This window comes from Leucopleurus acutus, assembly GCF_964270905.1.
Source record: "Leucopleurus acutus genome assembly, chromosome: 16".
NCBI classification, from domain to species: Eukaryota; Metazoa; Chordata; class Mammalia; order Artiodactyla; family Delphinidae; genus Leucopleurus; species Leucopleurus acutus.
The window spans coordinates 58,430,254-58,452,546 of NC_139158.1; the positions used below are offsets into that span (position 1 = coordinate 58,430,254).

Genomic DNA, 22,293 nt, shown 5'->3' on the forward strand with positions numbered 1-22,293 from the left:
GGGAAAGCCAGATGTTCCAGGGAGGCCTACCTTCTCTCTGGGCTTTGGTTTCCTCCTTTGTCTTCCTTCAAGACTTAACGGGGGCAACAAAAAGAAAGGTAATGCCCTCAGTGTTGGGTAGGGGCGCTGGGGCATGAAGCCAAAGTGCACTGGAGTAGAGGCTAGAGGCAGAGAGCCTGGAGGGCCACGAAGGCATTCCCACTGACCAGGGGCAAAGCCTCCATTGAGGGGAGTGGGGAGCCAGGGGTCTCCAGTTTGCAGTTCTTCCTTGACAGAACTGCCAAAAGGAGAATTCCATTCTCCTTTTCTCTTCAGCCCAGAGACCACTCAGAATTGCTCACCACTATCCAAGGGGCAGGGCTTCCAAAGGCTCCTCCTTGATCCCTCCAATCCAATGGCCACATGCCTCTCATTAGTCCTCCAATTCTCACTGTAGTGCAAACCAGGGGGGCCTTGCTTCAGGATCCCCTGCTCAGAGGGCCTGATTTCAGGTCCAGCTGAGTCATCCCTCCTCTGTCACAACAGCCAAGGAGAAGCTCTAAGACCCCCAAATGTCCAATAAGGTTTCAATTCCCATCTTGCCACATACTTGCTCCCCCGTCCTCGATCCTCTTCTGTAAGATGGGGTGATATTAACTATCTCACAGGGCTGTCTTGTGGAATAAATAAAAACAATGGTAAAGTGTTTAGCATGTTTCGTGTGTGTGTGTGTGTGTGTGTGTGTAATGCTTTTCAGTGTGGTTCTTGATGACTTGGTGCTTATTATGTTTTGTGCCACCTTTCCCCATAATCTTCCTAGGGGCTGTGAGCTTGAGATGACTTTCCTTGGTAACTGTGGAGAGGGGTCTGTAAATATCACTGGAGAAGCTCCCTCTCCAGTACCCCACAATCAAACACATGGTTCTGCTGAGGTATCTGGAAGGTTCTGCCTCCAGCTTGCTTTTGCTTAGAATGGACTTGCATAGACAAGTACTCTAAAATGTTTCGACTTTATTTACAACCAGAACCCTCATTCTCACCCCAGCTCTTCGGGTTTTGCTCTGGGGCAAGAGCTAGATGAGCAGTGACACTTCTGCCAGGCCCAGGGCTTGCAGAGGTGAGCAGGTAGGCCCCTCACTTCTTCTGGGCTTGAGCCCGGGCCCGCTGAATCTTGTCAGCCGTGGCCCCATCTGTGGCTCCAGTGCAGTGGGACAATACGAGGCTCATCTCTGCCTCATTCCGGTGCTCGATGGCAACGTCTGCAGCCTGAGCCACGTCCCTGGGGTTTCAGCAAGAGGGGAGATGGTATTGCGCTGCCCAAGGGCACAAACCATGCCTCTCATCAGCCCACTGGCTCAGCCACCCAGCACCCTTAGGGCTCTCAGCAGACGCACCCAACGAGAAGCAAGGCCTTGACCTTCTGCTCGGGACCCACGCGGGAAGCATACTTTTTGGCTTCATATTTGTTGTGTTGTTTCATGCAGATTTCCACAAAGGGCTTAGGAGAGGGAGAGGGTGGAGAGGGAAGATAAGGCAGAGACCTCCTGTTCTCTCTCTTATGAGCAAAGTCCAGTGGATTTATTATCCCAATGTATTTTATATACCCTTCAGTCTGTATAATGCCCCCCCATTCCCACCCAACATACACATACAACAGTTGTGATCTCAACATTCTTTGGGCAGAAACAACCTACCACAAAGATCTGTTAGAGCTTTGGGACCAATTATTTCCATGTGTCCACTCCATCATCCACTGCTACTCACTCACAGCAGGCACCTTCCTGCCCTCCCAGGGCCTGAGTTTTCTCTCATGGCTGCCCTTATCCCACCGACCCACCACACCTCTGAACCACCTGCCACAGAAAACAAACCCCTCAACATCCTCCACTGCCTCACATATGTGCCCTTCCTGTGCCCCTCCCTCCCAAACAGGACTTTCCTTTAGGCACATGGTGTCCCTCGTGGCCCTCCTTTGGGAAAGCAGCTCATTCTCCCTCGCCCTCAACATTTGCAGGCAGACTCAGGCCCATCCTCCCATGTGCCTGGCCCAGGAAGCTCCCACTAGCTCTGCGGGAGAGCTGAACAGATGTGTGAACAGACTGTCTGAGCCTGGCCCTCTCCCCAGTACTACCTCACTGGAGGTGCGGTAGAGGGAGGGCCCCATCTCACCAGGTAGCCGATGGGTGATTTCTTGCTCTTAGAAAACTTCTCTAGCTCCTCCCAGTCTTCCAGATCTGCTAGGGCGGTCAGCTTCAGCCACCAGAGCCTGTGGGAAAGTTGGGGATGGAGGTGTTCCAGGAGGGGCAGGGGGTCCTGGGACCTATAGGCACACCGGGCCCTCATCTACCTCTTGTCAGGGATGCGGAAGTCACGTGCCAGCTGCTCCGCACGCTTGTTTTGGCCGCTGAGGATGAGGGTGGTGACCGTGTCGTGTACAGACAGGTCTAAGAACCGGCCCCCCAGCTCATCTTCTAGGCGTCGCTGCAGCCGTAGGAGCCGCATTTGATCCTCTGTGGCCTGGGGACAGGGATAAGGCAGGACAGGGATGAGAGGGACAAGGAGGGAAGACCGGGAGGGGAGGAGAGGAGGTTGTTAGAGAAGAACGGGACAAACCTTGGCTGCGAACTCATTCTTGGCCTTGTAGAATGCGTCGGCTGCCGTCTGCAGAGCTGCGACTCGCCCCTCAATACGCTGCAAGGGCAAGAACCTGAGTTCATAGCACAAAGGACCTCGGCCCTCCCACCAAGGCTATGGTTTTCTCCCCCATCACTGTGCCCAGGGTTGCCACTGCCAGCCTTGGCCACTGGGCACACGGCTCTGCTGTCCCTAATGGAAAGACCAGCTCCTCTGGGACCAATCCCCAGCCTGGCCTCATGTCTTCTCAAGCTCTCCCCCCACAGTGAGGACCAAATGGGGTATGTGCTGCATTCAAGGCCTAGACTCCTGGAGAAGGAGCCAGACCACCGGCCCAGCCCGTGGGCCCCACCCGCCCTGCGGCCCTCAGACCTCCTCTGCAGCGTAGCTGGCTCGGACGTGGAAGCTGCCCAGCTCCTGGTGGTTGTCATCCTGATTGTAAAGGTCCTTCAGCGTCTCTAGCTCTTGATGCTTACAGAACTGGGGCCACAGCAGGTGGGCAGTCAGCAAAGCCAACTCAAGGGCTCAGGAGGCTCCACCCCACGCTGCCCCCTGCACACACCTGTCGGTACAAACTTAAGGCCATGGGCTGGTTCCGAAGCGTCATGAAAAAGTCTCCTCGGTTCAGCTCATTCTTCAGGTGCAGCAGCACCGTGAACACTATGGGACAATAAGGTGGGATGAGGGTCCACCATTCCTCAGCCCAGGGTCCCCAGCCTTGTCCTCACCCAAACCCTGCTCACCCAGGTCAGTATCCCCACTCTCGATGGCCTTGCTTAGCGCCAGTTTGCTCCTCTTCATCTTTAGGAGAAGGGGAACCTGTTCCCCAGAGCGTGGCTCATATTCCAGCAGCTGTGGGGTGGGGAGGAAGGCAGAGAGAAGGAGCTGGCCTGGGGACCTCTAACACCCACATCAGAGCATCCAGGGAGGGCTAGGCACCCGCACCTTAATGGCCAGCTCCGTGCGGCCACAGCCATAGGCTCGTGCAGCAATGTCAGAGTAAGAGACACCAGGTGTGTCCCCCAGCTTCTGGTTAATGGCACGAGCAACATCCTCGTCAGACACGTCCTTCTGTTGTACCTGCAGAGGGAAGGGGGTGTCACACAAACCTGGCTCTCACCCCTTAACCCCCCACCCCCACTGCCTTGATCAGGACCCACCCTTTCAGCTCTACACTTATTTCCTACACCTCACCAGGGCCTGTAAGCCCCTAAATGCCCTTGAACTCTGTCCTATATCCTCACCTTGTAGCAGGCCCAGTGGGCCAGGATTCTGCTGACGCCCTGCACTTCAGGAAGCCGCAGGTACTCACATATCTGAATGGCCAGGGGGTAAAGCCTCCGCAACACAAGCCTGGCAGACAAGGGAGGTGAAGGGCACAAGGGATAAAGTGGGGTAGAAAGAGGGCAGAGTGGTCCCAGCCTGTAACTCCAGCCTCCCAGATCCCAAGGAAATGAATCACGAGCAGTGACCACAAGAGCACACCAGGGGCTGTAATGCCCGCCCACTTACGGCCCTCCTCCCAGCACCCTGGGCTTGCTGTACCTGTCCAGCAGCACCTGGATGGTGAGCTGCTTGTATCTGTATTTTATTTGGTTAAGGATCCAGTTGGGAGATAAGTCCTATTTGCCAAGGACCTTCAGGAGGCATCTCCATCCCCTTGCCCTTCCACCCCTGGAAGTAAACACCCTGTCAGCAAACTTGGGGATACTGGCTATAGGTGAGGGGAATCCCGATGTGATAGTCCCGAATGGCATTGAGTACACGAAGGTCCTGACACATGCGCACAAAGCTGTCGGGTGGAAATCTGTCCAGGAAACACTTTCCAAAGGAGGCCGCCTGAAAAGAGCCAGAGGGCAAAAGAGAGCTTCCCTCTCTGCCAGCCCACCCTTGCCCAGCACCCCCTCCCTCCAGCCCTGCCATCCAGCCCAACCCTGAGCAGACTCTTCTGCATGTCTGGCCAGTGCTCATGTCCCGCGGCCTCGATGCACTGCTGCACGGCCTGGGGCAACTGCCCCAGCTCCTGGATCTCCCGCAGGTACTCATCCGCCTTCTGGCTCTCTTTCTGGGGAGGGGGGAAGGTGCCAGGGACAGTGCGTCATGACTGAGAACACCTCCATGTCTGGCCCCTAACCCCTCCGGGCTGTGGTTCAAATGGGCTGGTTTGGAAGGCTGCAGAGGCCAGGCCCCAAATCCCCTCAGCCCACTCAGTCCTCCCTGCAAGGTGCCCACACACACCCCCATAGCAGCCCACAGTTGCCTGTGAGGGCCCTGAGACCTCTCAATAGAGCCCTGACTTGTGCCTAGACTGGGGGTTCCCTGCCCCTCCCTATCACCACACGAAGGACACCATGTCCCTTTAATCCACCTGAGCCAGCTCTCTCTAGCCCAGCCCAGCCCAATGTCCTGTCTGGACCCCTGTCTTGACAGGTAGCACTTGGCTGCAGGGGCATGGGCTGGGCCAATTAGGGGAAGGGGAAGGACAGCATCCTGAGGCCCAAGGAGAAGCCCAAGGCTTTACCTCATATTCCTTCTGGGCCTCCAACAGTAGCGCTCCGGGGGCCATTGAGGCAATTTTAAAGATCTCCTCGCTGGCCACTGGGAGGAAATTGGTAAGTGGGAAAGGGGGTCAGGAAACCCTCATCCCTACCTCAGTACCCTGATCCTACTCCGGGGCACCGGCCCAGGGCAGCTGTGGTGCCGAGCAGCCCCTGCCCTGGGTCACCCGGTGCTCTTATGAGGGCCTCACCTGGAACCTCGTGCAAGAACTCATGGGTACTGCGGGAGAAGATGCGGACCCCATCCAGCTCAGGCACCAGGTAGGAGTCCTCATCCAGCACGAACCTGAGCTTGGTCAAGGTTCCTAAGAGCACCCAGAGATGGCGCAGGGCAGGCGACCCTCCTTCCCCCTCCTCACCCCCAGCAGCCCTCCAAGGATACTGGATGCCCTCAGGTGCGTCGCCCACCACCATTAGCCGCCTCTCCCAGGCTACCACAACGGCCCTCTCCTTGCTGCGAGGACGGCTGCACCTGTGGACAGCACCACACACACACACACACACACACACACACACACACACAGGGACACACGGGATGCCTGGTCCACAGCCATGTCTCCCACATCGCTGCTTGTATCACTCTGCCTTGGGACAACCCTGCATAGGCTTGCTGCCGCTTATCCCATTCCTCTGGCTGACCGGTCTGCTTCCCTCTCATCCTGTGCTGTCAACTCCCAGGGGTATCTGGGGCCCACAGGGGACTGGCCCCTCAAATATGCACTGGCAGAGAAGACAAGATTCAAGCTCCACTTGGCTGGGTCAGTAGACAGGATGAATCAACTTGTCCCAGGAGACAAGGCTATGTCCACTTCTACCCCCAGGATAACACCCTCATCCTCACCAGACCATCTGCTTCGGGGGAGCCCGGATGTTGCAGTTGAACTCACACAGCTTCTCCTGAAAGGGTGCAGGGAATGTCATGGTCCTGTCTCAACAGTCACCAGTCTGGTTCAAAAGCCCTTCCCCTACCCACAAGAGATCTTTCCTAGACAAGGCATGGTGCCCCTGTGTTGTCCCAGGATCACACCTTGAGAGACGCTGTCCCCATCCAGATGTACCCTGTGTCTGTGAAGAGCGCCAGGTGTCTGTAGGTGAAGGAGACAGCCATCTGCAGGAAGCTGCTCACTCCTGCGGCTAGGCCAGGGGGTGTCTGGGGCAGGGTCGGGGAGGACACCAAAGATACTGACTTCTCAGAGCCTCCCACTGCCTCCCCCAGTCCCTCCAGTTCACTCCCACTCAAGGCCTCTCACCACTGCAGAGCAGGCTGCGTGATCCAGGAGGTAAAGATCAGGTCCTACAGCCAGAAGAATGTGTGCCACTCGGTCCTGGCACATTGTGGTCCAGCATGATGGTGCACTCTGCAGACCTGCGGCCAGGGAAGAGGACAACCTCAGGCTGACCAGAGCCCACAGTTTCTGCCTCTGATGGTCCCATGGACTGGAGGCACATTTGTGGGCAGTGAATGCTGCCTCAGGGGTGTCAGGGCTCACCTGGCACCTCTGGCATCCGGCGGAGTTTGAGGTCGCCCACGTTGGCACTGAGGGTGAAGCGGTGGGCCCCTGTGAGGATGGCCACCCCAGAACCAAACTCAGTATGGAAGATCCGGGCATCTAGAACCCGGTTCTGGAGCACCTCCTGGAGAGAGGGGCCGTGGGTTGAGGGAGCCGCAGATTCCCAGACTCCATCCCTTTTCCCCAGCCCCCTGGGGCCCCTACATTGCCCATGCTGAAGTGTCTCCGGAAGTCACCATGAAGCCCATAAACGAGCACGACCCCGTCTTCCTGCACACAGAGCAGCTCCTCCTCAGCTGACCAGCCCAGGGACACCACGGGCCCACTCTTCCACTGCAAAGGAGAGGGAGGTTCCGGAAACTGTCCTCGGGATGCAGAACCCTGTCCAGCCCCCAGCCGCAGGGCAGGCAGGGTGCTCACCAGCAGACTGGCCAGAGGCACACCAGAAGCTGAGTAGATCTCAAGAACTGGCCGTGCGCTGGCAGGCTTCTCCTTCCGCCCGGGGTTCCTCATTAGCGCTGTGGTTTGAGAAGAAACCTTCTGTCCTAGCTGCCCAGGCCCACCCCATGTGAAGCAGGCCTTATGAACTAGGTCCTTAGGCCCGCCCCACATGCGGCAGGCCTCCCAAGAACCAGGATTAAAAGCATCTCAGTAGGGTGGAGTGGGGGTGGGTAGCATATGCCAGCAAGAACCACCCAACAGCAAGGACCCCAAGAATCAAGGACCCCAAGTTCATCCCGCGGTCCCAGAGCATGCAGTGCCAGAGGGGAAACTTACCAATGGGGCCCCCATAGGGCGCAGCGGCCACCAGGCAGTCCCTCAGTTCCTCCTTCAGGTCCCAGTCCATGCTATACAGCTCATATTTCCTGCCCACACAGTGACAAACAGAGATTAGACTCGTCATGATCCTGCATCCAGATGGGCTGAGCCCCAGAGGAGCCCCTAATGCCTCCATCTGTTCCCCCCCAAGGGGCAGGGAGGGGGGTGATGACTAGAAACAGCTAGGCCAGCTGACCACATGCATGCTTAGGGATAGCAGGTGAGGGAGCAGAGGGTGTTTGGAGGGCAGGCTGTGTGGCCAATATCCAGGGCACAAAGTGAGGTGGTACTAGGGTGGGGTGGTTGGCTTGAGCCTGCATTAGCAGGAAATAAGACCCTCCAGGAGGGCCTCCCAGGATAGACAGCCTTTCTTCTATTTCTGGTTCTTAACACTGAATCTGGTTATGGGCTTTACACCCAGGGGTCCAGCTCAACGCCTGTTGATAATGAACTCAGTTTTAGAGGTACTGAGTGAGCAGTGCCTGAAAGAAATCCAAGAGGAGCTCTTTAGTAAGCCTAGAGCTAGGGAGAGTCCTGGGTTGCAGATGCCAATATATGAATGCTTGACTCACAGGAGGTAACTGAAATTACAAACTGGCAAACTGGCACGAGATGACTGCAATCTGAGATATGCATGGATCACCAAGAGACGTGCTGCATGGGAAGACAGAGTAGGAGGCTTGAGGCATGCCATCATTTGAAGGCTGGAGGTGGGGAAAAGGGGACAGAGAAGAAGTGGACACTACACCAGGATACCAAGAGAAGACAATGTTCAAGAAGGAGGGTGTTTCGGCTAGTATCATTTCAGGAAACTTCCCGTTAAAGATCAGGAAGATGTCCATCATTTCTTTCTATTGACATTCTTCTCGGCATTCTAGCCAAAATAATTTAAGAAAAAACCCCCAGAGGTTTCCATTTTGAAGAAGGAATGAGGTTGCTACTATTCATTTACAAATAATGAGATAGTCTACTTAGAACATCCAAAGCAGTCTATGGAACAATGAAAGAAAGAGCTCAGTAAGTGATCAACAAAAATCAATATATTTTTTTCTATACCAACTAGTTTTCTATACCATAGCAAGAACTAATTAGAAATATAACTCTTGATAGCAATAAAACTATGATACCGAAGAATAAACCTAATAAACATTTTTTGCAAAATCAAATCAGTTTACTCAAGAATATAGAAGACATGAAGAAATATTCTAAAGGATGTATAAATGCAAGAGAATTCCATTAAAAATCAGTCCAATTTTCTGGTGGGTAGGGAAGCACAAACTGATTCTACAGTTCATCGGGGGGGGGCAAAAAAATGTCATCTGAAAGAGAAAATACTGGATAATATTTAAGAACATTTGAAAATATGAAAACAGATATATATATCAGATATTGAATACACTTAAAAACTAAAGTTAAGGACTTCCCTAGTGGCACAGTGGTTAAGAATCTGCCTGCCAATGCAGGGGACATGGGTTCGATCCCTGGTTTGGGAAGATCCCACATGCCACGAAGTAACTAAGTCCATGTGCCACAACTACCGAGCCCACGTGCCGCAACTACGGAAGCCCGCGTGCCGCAACTACTGAAGCCCGCGTGCCTAGAGCCCGTGCTCCGCAACGAGATGCCACCACAATGAGAAGCCTGCGCACCACAACAAAGAGTAGCCCCTGCTCGCCGCAACTAGCGAAAGCCCACGCGCAGCAACGGAGACCCAATGCAGCCAAAAATAAATAAATAAAAACAAAAATACTTTTTTAAAAAAGCTCTAATTAATTGTAAAAAAAATGAAAATAAAAGTAAAAGAAAAATGGTCAAGGGCTATATCATAACTGTGAAAATATTTTAAAACGAAACATAAAAAACTTGAGAAAAATGTAAGCTAATATTTTCATAATGTGAACTATGGAAAAGTCTTTCAGAGTAAGACACAAAACCCAGAAATTAAAAAGGAAAAGACTGATAGACGTTATCACATAAAACTTAACATATGTATGTTAAACATTAATACATAAAAGTCAAGTGACTACTGTGAAAAAATCTGTAACATTTGTAACAAAGGGTTATCATGGAGAACACGTAAAGAACTCCTTTACAAATCAGTAGAGACAACACAATAGAAAAATAGTCAAAGGATATGAACAGACATACTTAACAACTAGGTAAATATGAAATTAAAAATTATTTTTATGTTTTGGCCATCTGAATGGCAAAAAATTAAGAGGTTAATAAATAACATGGAATATTGTTGAAGATGTGGAAAAATGAACACTTTCCTACATATTGGTGGGAGTGTAAAATGGTTCAACCCTTATGGAAGAGAATGAAGCACTTATGTATCCAATTTTTAAATGTGTATGCACTCTATCTTAGCAATTTCCTTCCAAGAGTCTAACCTATGAAACTACTTGCACAAGTACACAAAGGTATGAATTCACTGCAGCACTGTTTAAAATAGTTTTTAAAAATCCTGGAAAAATCTCCTTAAATGCCCATTAAAATGAGACTGGTTAAATAAACTACTTATGCCCATTTTGGGGAATATTATGTGCCTATTAACAAAGTGACTGGGTATGTTGACATGAAGTGGCCTCTAAGATATATTGTTAAGTAAAAAAAAAGGCAAGTTGCAGTGCAGTATGAACCATATGAATCCACTTACACAATAAAAAACTGAGCACATATTTTTATAAGCATATTTACATATAATCACACGTATGTGTGTAAATACATAGAAGAACTCTCATAGGCCTCCACACTGAGCCAGCGTGGAGAGACAGTGGTTACCTTTGGAGAGGGTGGTGAATGGGGGAGGGGAATAGGGAGACTGACAATTTTAGGCTATATACCTTTGCATTATTTGAATTTTTCAACCCCATGTACATTTCTTTTGACCTTTTGTTACTAAAATCCTTAGATTAAATCTGATGGGAAGATAGATATCCAAACAGACCTAGCATGCCAGTTATCAATTCACTGACACATAGCTCCAAATTCACTCTTCCATATGTGTTTTGTGATAACAGACAGTATTCTTTTAAGAATTTCTCCTTCACAGTGAGCCTGATGTTAAGCCTCCTCAGTAGAGGGCGCTGGAGGAACACTGCACGAGGAAGAGGCTTCTGCTGCTTCCAGCAGGGCAGTCACCCAGCAGCTAGGGTGTGAGGACATCTGGTGGTGCTCTGACCAGCCATGCAGCAACCTCCAAGCCTTGCCCAGACTGGCTCCCTGGACAGACATGGCATTCCTGGCCTCCTGCCTACACCAGGCCCTACTCCCTCTGCATGCCAAGATGCCCGGCCACTGACTGCCCTGCCCGTAGCCTTGTTCCACTGACCCCCTCTGCACAACCATGCACCCAATCACTGGTTGTGGCTTGCCTTACAGCCACTAAGTGCTCCAGGCTGCCGGCATCAGCTCCCCAACTCCCTCTGCACGCCCACACCACTGACCCCTAGTTGCAGCTCACCTGTGGCCCCTACCTGCTGAACCCCAGAGGGTTGCTTCTTGCTGGCAAAGCAACCGTGGACCAGCTCTGGCCCAGGGAAACCGGTAAACTTCACTGCCATCCGGCGGGCTGCAACTGTATTTTCTCTGAGGTCTGAAATGAACCCCAGCCTGGGGAAGGTCCCTCCTTCCAAGTTTGTCGTTTCTTGAGTACTCTCCCTTAGCCGTAGGCTACCATATAAAAATTTCTCACATCTTATAGTTACTCTTTATGACAGCTTAATAATTCCTTACATTTATTAAACGTGCCCAGTCTACATCTCTTGACTGGATCCAGACTAATTGGTGCAGGGAGTGGCCCCAGGAGACAGACCCCTAAAGATGGGATTTGAGGACTGGTTTGGTCATGTGCTTGGGCTTGGGTGCAGTGCCGTGTTCCCTGACAATGCAAAACGGATGCTAGTAACCCACTGCGTGCAGCAGCATCACAATTAACCAAACCTGTAGTTCAGTGTAGTGAAATGCCAAGTCAAACACGTGCTTGACTGTATGGCAATAACGATGATTATAAAGGCTGTGGTGTGGATGGGTTATTTTGAGTGCACTTGAACATTTACAAAGAGAAAATGACAAGGTTAGGTCCATTAACTTTCAGCTGCAGTCATGGTCTGAGAAGCAGAAAGCTTCTGTAACAGCCTAAAAGAATCTCTTATTTCTTGTAGTCACACAGCTGCTACTGCTGAAAATCAAAGACAGAGTTTAATCTTATGGGTTGTTAAACAATGGCAGTTAAATTCTCTGGCACATGTGAAAGTTAGGGCACTAATTAGAAAAGAAAGGAATCCTGAAACTTGGAAGGGAGATAACTGGTTAGACCCAGATGAAACTGACAATCTTGAGCCCCCAAGTCATTCTGAGTCTTCCTTACCATTGGAAGTAGCTTGCCCTCCTGTGTCCGAGGAGACTAGCCTTCCTCTACTTGAAAACCCTGTTATGCTCTCACTTGAGGTAGATGTCTTGGGAGCCTCCCTCTCCAAGGCTGACCTGGCTAACATTACTGCTGAGTGGTTAATCGGCCAAGAGCAGAGACCAATACATGGTCCCAGTATGGCACCATTCCCAGGGGGAGCAGTCCGCAAGTCGATTACACTGGACCTCTTCCATCATGGAGGAGACAAAGATTTGTCCTCACTGGAATACATATTCTGGATGTGGATTTGTCTTCTTTACCTGTAATGCCTTTGCTAGCACCTACCATCGTGGACTTACAGCATGTCTCATGTACCATGGGACTTCCTTGGTGGTCCAGTGGGTAAGACTCCATGCTCCCAATGAAGGGGGCCCAGGTTCGATCCCTGGTCGGGGAACTAGATTCCGTGTGCATGCCACAACTAAGAATCCTCATAATGCAACTAAGAGCCCGCATGCCACAACTAAAATGCACCACAAGCAAAATAAATAAATAAATAAATAAATAAACAGAACGTCTCAGCTACCGTTGTAGCATTCTGCAAAGCCTTGCGACTAATCAAGGACTTCACTGCACAGCAAAGGAAGTGCAGCAGTGGGCTCAGGTCCATGGAATCAACAAGTCTTACCTTATATCCCATTACCCAGAAATGGCTGGTCTAAATGTACTGACGACTCAGTTAAAGCACCCATTGGGAGACAGTATCCTAAAAGTATGGGGCCCTGTCTTACAGGATGCAAGCTTATGCTTTGCATCAGAGACCATTATATAGTATTATCTCCTCCACAGTCAGAATATGGGGGACCTGGAATCAAGGAGTGGAAGTGGGAGTGGCTCCTCTCACTATTATGCCTAATGACTCTCATTAAAATATTGCTTCCAGTTTCACTAATTTTGAGACCTATTGGTTTGGAGAGCTTAGTCTCCAAGGGGAGAATGTTTCCACCAGGGGACACAACAATGGATTCACTGAATTAGAAGATAAGAGTGCTACCTTGGGGACTTCCCTGATGGCGCAGTGGTTAAGAATCCGCCTGCCAATGCAGGGGACACGGGTTCAAGCTCTGGTCCAGGAAGATCCCACGTGCTGTGGAGCAACTAAGCCCGTGTGCTGCAACTACTGAGCCTGAGTGCCACAGCTACTGAAGCCGACGCGCCTAGAGCCCATGCTCCGCAACAAGAGAAGCCACCGCAATAAGAAGCCCGTGCACTGCAATGAGGAGTAGCCCCCCTCTCCGCAACTAGAGAAAGCCCGCACGCAGCAACGAAGACCCAACGCAGCCAAAAAATAAATAAATAAATTTATATATATATATATATATAAAGGGTGCTACCTTGCCATTTGGGGCTCCTTATGCCACTGAAACAACAGCCAAGAAAATGGGGTTAATTTACTGGTTGAAGTGATTATCCTGATGGCCAAGGGGAAATCAAGCTGCTGCTACACAATGGAGGCAAGGAGGACTGTCTGAAACCCAAGGGATCCTCTGGGGCACCTCTTAGTACTTCCGTGTCTAACAAAAAAGGTTAATGAAAAACCTCAGCAATCAAAAAAAGCAGAATGACTGAGGTTTGGGTCACTTCACTATGTAAAGAGCAGAGCAGTGAAGGTTCTGGCTGAGAGCAAGGGAAATATGGGATGGGTAGTTGAAAAAGGAAGCCATAGATACTATGATCTTGTGACCAGTTACAGAAATGAAGACTATAGCCACTTTGTGTATTTTCTCTGTGTTTGTTGTATGCATGCGTTTATATATATATACCAGCCACTATCTTCTCTCCTTCCCATTTTTATTTTATACACAAATTATTAGAGGTTAACTTTAAAATTCAATTTTTAGGTAACAGAATATTCAGTGGGACTGTAATTCAATTTGAGGAGTAACTAATATAGTGATTGATACAATGACTGTTAAGACTGTATGTCTTCTCACTTTGGGAAAAAGAAGTTTACTTGTAAGAAGGATGGTATCTTGTTAAGCAGAAATATAAAGTTGTTTTGTTGTTGTGAGGGAGTTGAAGTGTAGAGGGCACTTGTGGAAGCTGATCAGCCAAAGAATGGACTGTGCCAGTTATCAAATTATTGCCTCCCAGCTCCAAATTCATCCTTCAATACATGCTCCACAGAGAGCTAGATGTTAAGCTTTCTCAGTAGAGGGCCCTGTAGTAAAGGGATATTGTAGGAGGAGGGGTGTCTCTGGCTGTTTCCAGCAGCTGCAAGGTCAGTCAGCAGTGTGGGTATGAGGACATCTGGTGATACTCTGCCCCAGCCATGCACCCAGAACACACAATCCCTTGGTGACCTCACAGCCTTGGCCTGGACTGGCATCCACCTTCCCGTGGTTCTCTCCACAAGACACCGCATGCTCCAGGTCTCCTGCTCATACTGGTGCCCCCTGTGCAAGCCCATGAACCTGGCCACCAGCTATGGCTCACCTGTGCCCTATCTGTGCCCAGGAGGGCTGCTTCCTGCTTGTCCAGTGACTGTGGACCAGCTCTGGCCCAGGCAAACCAGCAACTCCCCCACCATCCAGTGGGCTGCAACTATACCTTCCCCAGCGAGGTAGGAACCCCAGCTTGAGAAGGGCATTCCCCGCCCCCCGACTTGTCCTTCCTTTCTCCTCAGCCCTAGGAAAGGACAGTTTTATTTTATCTTATAGTTACTTTGTTATCACTGTTTAATAGTTCTTTATACTAAACTTCCCCTATTTAATCACTGTATGGTTTGTCTCCTAATTAGAATCACAGTGATATTAACTGTGTCACATTCCACAGACCACTTGCTTGTCACAAGAGGGAAAACGGGTGAGGATGTGGCCATCAGCCTCCAAACTACCTGTCAATCTCAACTTCCCTCGTAGCAGACAACCTGATACAATGATGCCTCCAGATGAACACCACACACACATCACTGTACAAGGTGTTTCTGCCAAAAATGTCAACCTGAATCTGATCAAGCCTTTAGATCTAACACACAGTTTCAGGAAATACAGGCTATGATAGAGAAAAAAGTTCAAAGGCACCACAAGGAAGCAAGGGGACAAATCCAGAAAGCGACTAGGTCTCTAAAATAAGTCAACGTCATGAAAACAAAGGGTAGGGGTGAGAGTAAGGATGATAATGTTCAAGTTTACAAGAGACTTAATTAAGAGAGATAAGCAGGGAATTCCCTGGTGGTCCAGTGGTTAGGACCCAGCACTTTCACCGCGGGGGCCCAGGTTCGATCCCCGGTCAGGGAACTAAGATCCCCGCAAGCCACGCAGTGCGGGCGTGGGGTGGGGTGGGTAAGCAAATGAATAATTCTTATTTGGGTCTCAATTTGAACAAACCAGTTATAAAAAGGCATTTTGAAGACAACTGGAGAAGTCTGAAGAAGGACTGGTTGCTAGATGATATTAAATGTTCATTTTGTTTGGTGTGAAATAACACTATAGTTTTATAGGAAACTGTCTTCTTTTTCAAAGTAATACACATTTAAGGTGTGACTATAATTTACTTTAAAATATAGCAGAAATGTATTTGATTGAAAAGATGTCTGGATATTGTTTTTAAATGGTCCCAAAAAGTGTGTGTGTGTTGAGGGATGGGGGGCGGGTAGATGAAAAGTGAATGGCAAAGTGCTGACACTTGTTGAAGCTGGGTGATGATGAGCACATGGATGTCCACTACACTACTTTTAGAACATTTACGTATATTTGAACTTTTTCTTAAATTTTTTTAAACTTACAAGTAGTTGAAGCAAATGTATTACAACACAATAACAATTTTTAAGCCTAAACAATGGCTATGGGTATTCACTCTACTATTCCTACTCTGTTGTACATTTAAAATTTTTCACTGTAAAAAGTTATATACAAATTCCAAGAAAAAAGGGAGGTCACCTCTATCCAATGCCCCAGGCAGTCAAGCTCAAATGAAGCCTGAGCTGTGTCCAGTGCAGTAACAGGATATCACTGAGAAGAGGGTGGTCAGACCATAGTGAGTGATAGGTGGGAAGAGAGAAAATGGAAGCAAGTATAGGTGGCAGTTTTCAGACCTTTGGTGAGGTGAGGAGGAGGGACTTGTTTATTTTTTGAATAGGGAAGTTTATTTTTTGTCAGGATGGGGAGATTTGAATATAGAGGTTGAGGTCTGAAAGGGAGCCCTTGGGGGTAAGGATCGTGGAAAACAATGTAGAGGTCTTCAAATTTTCCTGCAGCAAAGAAACACCTGGCTGCTTGTTAAAATACAGATCAAATTCCTAGGACCCAACCCAGAGATAATGGAGTAGATCTGGCCTAGGAAGCTGCATGCAGCCAGCATCTCAGGTGACCTTGATGCAGGGGGTCCTGCGTAACAACAGCTGGAGAAACCTATGGTGGCGGGAGGGTGGATGGACGGCGCATGGTTTCTGAGAAGGCAGGGAGACGGGGCACACCCTCGGCAGGTTGGCAACACAACAGGCAGATTTCGTCAGGGGAACCCTACACTCTTCTAGGCAATGACTTCCAGCTCTCTGGGAAGCACAAGGTGAAGTGAGCGATTGGCAGGAGAGACCCAAGGAGGCTTTGGCTGCAGTCCAGGAGGTTAGCATCGACACAGACTGGGGTGGGAAAGAAGCGTACAGGTACAGGAGTAAGGGTCAGGGAGCGAAGAGCAGCAAAGCATGGGCCACCTCTTCAAGCTTTCAAGGTAAAGAAGGCTTCTCAGGGACAGTGAGGTGACTCAAGCTATGCCTCGAGGTTGGCCTGGGGCGTGGATGGACAGACTGAGAGCAGCATCTCAGAAAAGTCTAGAGGTGAGGACTCTGTGACGCTAGGCCATATCTTCTGTGAGGAAGGTCAGCTACATATTTCTCCTCTACCTGCAGGTCCTGGAAGCGGAAATCCCCAGAGCAGCAGTAAATGGACCCTGGGTCTAATACCAGAAAATCACTAAATCTAGCAGGTATGGTAGTCTCAATTCCAGCCCCCTCCGGGAAACAGTGACAAAATCCCTGCTGCAGTGCAGCTGAACTGCTGGAAAAGCACAGTCCACTGCAGTAAGAGAAGAGCTTGTGTGAAAATAGATGATCTCCAGCCTGTCCAGGCTGAGCTGTCAGATCACTGTGGAGGAAGAAGCGTATCAGGTCTAGCCTTGGGGAATAATCCATCAGTTCCAAAATCCCCAGGCCCTGAAGAGAGACCACAATCACCCCCGAAATCCCTTGACTCCAGCCTGCCTTAAAAATAAATACTACTAAAGGATCCTTGTGCTGGAAATGTAAAACGGTGCAGCTGTCATGGAAAACAGTAGGATAATTCCTCAAAATATTAAACACAGAATTACTATATGATCCGGAAATTCCACTTCTGGGTGAAAACAGGGTCTCGAAGAGATATTTGTACACCATTGTTTATAGCAGCATTATTCACAACAGCCACGAGGTGGAAGTAACCCAAGTGTCCACTGACAGATGAATGCATAAATAAAATGTGGTGTATACATAGAAAAGAATATTATTCAGCCTTAAAAAGGAAGGTAATTCTGATACATTCTACAACATGGATGAACCTTGAGGACAGTATGCTAAATGAAATAAGCCAGCCACAAGAAAGCAAATAGTGTATGATTTCACTTGTATGAGCTATCTAGAGTAGTCAAATTCATAGAGACAGAAAGTAGAATGGTAGTTGCCAGGGCTGGGGGAATGGGAGAATGAGGAGTTATCATTTAATGGGTATAGAGATTCTTTTTTTTTTTTTTTTGCGGTACGCGGGCTTCTCACTGTTGTGGCCTCTCCCGTTGCGGAGCACAGGCTCCGGACGCGCAGGCTCAGCGGCCATGGCTCACGGGCCTAGTCGCTCCGCGGCATGTGGGATCTTCCCGGACCGGGGCACGAACCCGTGTCCCCTGCATCGGCAGGCGGACTCTCAACCACTGCGCCACCAGCGAAGCCCTAGAGATTCAATTTTGCAAGATGAAAAAGTTCTGGAGATTGACTGCACAATGTGAATATACTTAACACTCCTGAATTGTACTTTATAATGAATAAGATAGTAAATTTTATATTATGTGTATTTAACCACAGTTTTATTTTAATGTTCACGTTTATATGTGCAAAACAGACAAACGTACAAAGCCATAAAACCAACTAAAACAGTCAACCTCTCTTCTACGAAGAGTTCCACAAGTACGAAATGTATCTTCGGTCTCCTTCACCATAAAGGATGTTTCTAAGGGCTTCCCTGGTGGCGCAGTGGTTGGGAGTCTGCCTGCCGATGCAGGGGACACGGGTGCGAGCCCCAGTCTGGGAGGATCCCACATGCCGCGGAGCAACTAAGCCCGTGCACTGTAGCTGCTGAGCCTGCGCTCTGGAGCCCACAAGCCACAACTACTGAAGCCCCCACGCCTAGAGCCGGTGCTCTGCAGCAAGAGAAGCCACGGCAATAGGAAGCCCGCACACTGCAGCGAAGAGTGGCCCCCACTCGCCACAGCTAGAGAGGGCCCGTGTGCAGCAACAGACACCCAATGCAACCAAGAATAAAAATAAATAAATACATAAATGAATAAAAATAAATTTATTAAAAAATAAAGTACCTGAAACACTGTGTTCAACACCAAGCTCACCCTTTTCCCCACCAAACTCACTCTTCCTTTCTCATTATGTTAAGCCAAAAATCCAAGTCATCCTCGATTTGTTGCTCTTCCTCCTCCCTACTAAATGCAACTCATCACAATGTCCTTCAATTTTACCCCCTTAATATCTCTCCTACTGGTCCCCTTCTCTCCATCTCCAGTGCTCACCACCATCAACTTCTCCTTGGTCTATTCCACCAGCCTCCTAACCAGTCTCCATTCTTGCTTGCCCCTTCCAACTTGTCCCCCCATTGCCTCCAGGAGGAACTTAAAACACACACACACACACACACACACACACACACACACACACACACACCCTGCAAATCCAATCACATCAATCCTTTCACTTAGGCTTCTCACTGGTCTTCAGATAAAGTGGTCTCTTACCCTGTCTCCTTGTCTGTGGCACTCCAGCCACACTGGCTCTCTCTATTTAGGTCACTGAGAGTGTCCCTGTCTCTCTCACTTCAGGACCTTTGTATATGCTCTTCTTGGATCCCATTCCCTGCACCTAGGTCTACTCATCTCCTGGATGGGGTATTGTTTCCTTCAGAAAGTCTTCTTTTCCTCTGACTTACCAATCTGTTATATGCTTTCTGAGGACCCTACACTCTCCTTTACCTCACTGCTTATGATCAAACAAATACAGAGTCATTAGTGGTTATCAACTGTCTCCCTGCTGGCTATAAGTTCTGAGGGCAGAAAGGGTCCATGTCTTTTTATTGGCCCAATATACATTCAGTGTGGCAAAGGGTTGGGCAAAATTAATTGTATTATCTCAAACTGGGTTTTTAGAATAAAAATGGTTAAAATTCTGGAGCCTCATAAGAACTAATCACCATTACCTCTCCTTGCCCTCCCAAATTAGTGATTTTTCCAGAACATTACTTCCAATGCAAAAGAATCCCATCCTGTAGATAGGACTTGAAATGTCCGCCACCCTGTTTATCATTCATTCACTTATTTGAACATGTATTAAGTCTTGGCATAAGGTTATGCACAAATACAAATAAACCTAGTATCTGCACCTAAAATATTTTCTACTTATTTTATTTTCCTACTTAAAAACAAAAACCCTATGCTTTAACACAGGTTCTAGAAGAAGACCGGGCTCAAATCCTGGCTCCACTATCTGTGTAACCTGGTCACCTAACTTCTCTGTGCCTTGGTTTCCTCATCAGTAAGATGGGGTTAAAATAATGATACCTACCTCATGGGGCTGTGAGACTTAGACAATTTAATACACATAAAGTACTTAGCATGGTGTCTAGTACATAGAAAGGCTCAACACCCATTACCAAGAGCAACACATTGTCTGCAGCAAGGCTTATACCTCTACTCCCTTCTGGTGGTACAGTACAGGTAAGGGTAGGCTAGCCATGCAGATCATGTCTATAGCATGTACTCAACATTTACACTCATTTAAAACTTTATTGAGGGACTTCCCTGGTGGCCCAGTGGTTAAGAATCTGCCTGCCAATGCAGGAGACACGGGTTCGAGCCCTGGTCCGGGAATATCCCACATGCCGCGGAGCAACTAAGCCCGTGTGCCACAACTGCTGAGCCTGCACTCTAGAGCCCACGAGCCAACAACTACTGAAGCCCACGCGCCTAGAGCCTGTGCTCCACAGCAAGAGAAGCCACTGCAGTGAGAAGCCCACGCACTGCAATGAAAGTAGCCCCCGCTCGCCGCAACTAGAGAAAGTCCCCGCACAGCAATGAAGACCCAATACAGCAAAAAAAAAAAAAAAAAGGTAGTAAAATTTTATTGGTGTATAAAGAAAGTTAAGACTTCATATGATAACCAGGAGTTCTATGGCAATGAGGTCACCATTTTCAGTACTCTATTTAATAAGCCTGTGTAGGCAACATATATTTTCAAAAGTAATACATATTAATTTTTTATTGATTGATTGCCGCGTTGGGTCTTCGTTGCTGTGCGCGGGCTTTTCTCTAGTTGCAGCGAGCGGGGGCCACTCCTCACTGAGGTGTGCAGGCCTCTCATTGCAGTGACCTCTCCCACTGCAGAGCACGGGCTGCAGGCACACGGGCATAGTTGCTCTGTGGCATGTGGGATCTTCCCGGACCAGGGCTCGAACCCGTGTCCCCTGCATTGGCAGGCAGATTCTTAACCACTGTGCCACCAGGGAAGCCCCAAGTTAATATTTTTAAAAGTATATGCTGTGTCGTAAATACCAAATTACATGCTACCTATGTCAACTGACAACTCTTCTCCACAAAAAGTTTAAATCACTGTTATTTCCTACTGACTTCCCTGATTTTTAACTAAATTTTTGCAACTTTTTTCACATTGTACAGGCACATTTATAAGAATCAGAAATAAACAACAAATGCAACAGATCTCTAAAAATTGCATCAAGGCATTTGTCCACCTCAGAAGTGTTAAGGGCTGACATTCTGTGTATTAAAGATTACAGTGAAAAGTTTTAACATGTGAATAACAATGGTATATAGTTTCACTAGCATTAACAGTTGTCTTCTATTGAAATAAGACCCCAACGCGATGCCTTTGTGATCTTTAGTTGCAATCAATAAAGTATTTTTTTTAAACTTTATTAGGCAACCACTACATAGCAGGCACTGTTCTAAATATGCACTGGAGATAAAGAGATGCAAGAAATGCTCTCAGCCCTCAAGGAATTTGGTTTAGCAGAAGAAAACTATACAAACATTGCCCTACTGTGCCATACATAACAGACCTTAGCACTGGGTCTTGTGAGACCCAAAGGAAAGTCAGCTGAAAGTCAAGTCTGTTGGGCTTAGATCAGGGAAGGTTTCAGAATGAACCCTTAAACTAAGTCCTGAAGGATGAGTAAGAATTCTCCAGTGAAGTAAAGAGGGAAATGGCAGTGCTCACAGAAGGAACTGCAGGCTGGTGCGAACACAGGGAGCCCTGAAACGTCATGATGTGTTGGGATCCTGTTCTGTGCAACTGGAACACAGATTTGGGTAGGAGTTGAAGAAGAAATTGAAGTCGAAGTTGAAAAGACAAATAAGGCCGGTTTATAGATATAACACGAGAAGGAGTTTGTACTTTGTTTTTCAAAGAAGAGAAGTCATTGGAAAAAATCCTAATTAGGGTAATGATGTGATCAGTCTACACTTTAGAAAGATTAGTGGTTTAGGACTCCACGACTCCCATGAGAGGGCTGCCCCTAGCAGGGGGTCCTCACTCGTGCTGCCTCTGGATTTAGTGGCGATTCGCCTCCTTCTCCCAGCCTTGGTCAGCACTGTTACCCCGCCCGCCGTGCAAGCAGGCCCCCATAGGAGCACCCCTGGTCTGACTTCAGCAGCACTTCCTGGCAGGAGACCGATCACTCACTGTCACCCGTGGGCGGCCACCCTCAACGTGATCTGAGCATCCTTCCAGAGGCTGACAGCCCTGGGCTTCAGTTGGGCTGTGCCGCTACCTGTGTGACCACTACGGTTGCCTCAGTTTCCTTCTCCGGAGAAGGGGAAGGCTCGGCCCTAGGTGGCTGTGTGTTAAGTGGTAGACGCCGCGGGAGAGCCGGCGAGGGGCGGACCCCAGCGCCGTAGAGACCGCGACGCGCGCGTCCGGCTTCGCTCAGAGACTCAAGCCGGCGGGCGAGCGGGATAAGCCAGACCGTGGGAGGCAGGGCGGGGCGGCTCACCGGTAAAAGGCAGAGTCCCCAAGCGGGTTCCAGTTCGCGGTGTAGCAGTCCATAGCTGGTGCAGGTGGCAGCCAGCCAGCGCCGAGGCGACACGCACCTAGCGCGGGCTCCAGGCAGGCACTTCC

The 22,293-nt window shown here is 49.1% G+C and overlaps 1 protein-coding gene across 2 annotated transcripts; it reads right to left on the bottom strand.

Annotated features, from left to right (window-relative positions):
- Positions 1-991: 991 nt before the first annotated feature.
- On the bottom strand, positions 992-22,275 carry VPS16 (VPS16 core subunit of CORVET and HOPS complexes). 2 transcript variants are annotated; one of them, XM_082856196.1, is made up of 24 exons: positions 22,169-22,236; positions 7,460-7,548; positions 7,103-7,200; positions 6,887-7,015; positions 6,662-6,806; positions 6,422-6,537; positions 6,199-6,321; positions 6,013-6,068; positions 5,554-5,643; positions 5,363-5,457; positions 5,135-5,211; positions 4,547-4,678; positions 4,325-4,452; positions 4,159-4,194; positions 3,858-3,966; positions 3,559-3,693; positions 3,357-3,465; positions 3,176-3,273; positions 2,986-3,093; positions 2,593-2,670; positions 2,327-2,496; positions 2,149-2,245; positions 1,374-1,477; positions 992-1,258 (listed from the first exon to the last, which is right to left on the bottom strand). In XM_082856196.1, exons 1-24 carry the CDS (start codon positions 22,219-22,221, stop codon positions 1,114-1,116), a joined length of 2,520 nt encoding a protein of 839 aa, XP_082712322.1. In that variant the 5' UTR covers positions 22,222-22,236; the 3' UTR covers positions 992-1,113. The 2 variants fall into 2 exon arrangements, with proteins under 2 accessions (XP_082712322.1, XP_082712321.1); XM_082856195.1 differs by lacking the exon at positions 4,547-4,678 and having other exon boundaries at positions 22,169-22,275.
- Positions 22,276-22,293: the final 18 nt, after the last annotated feature.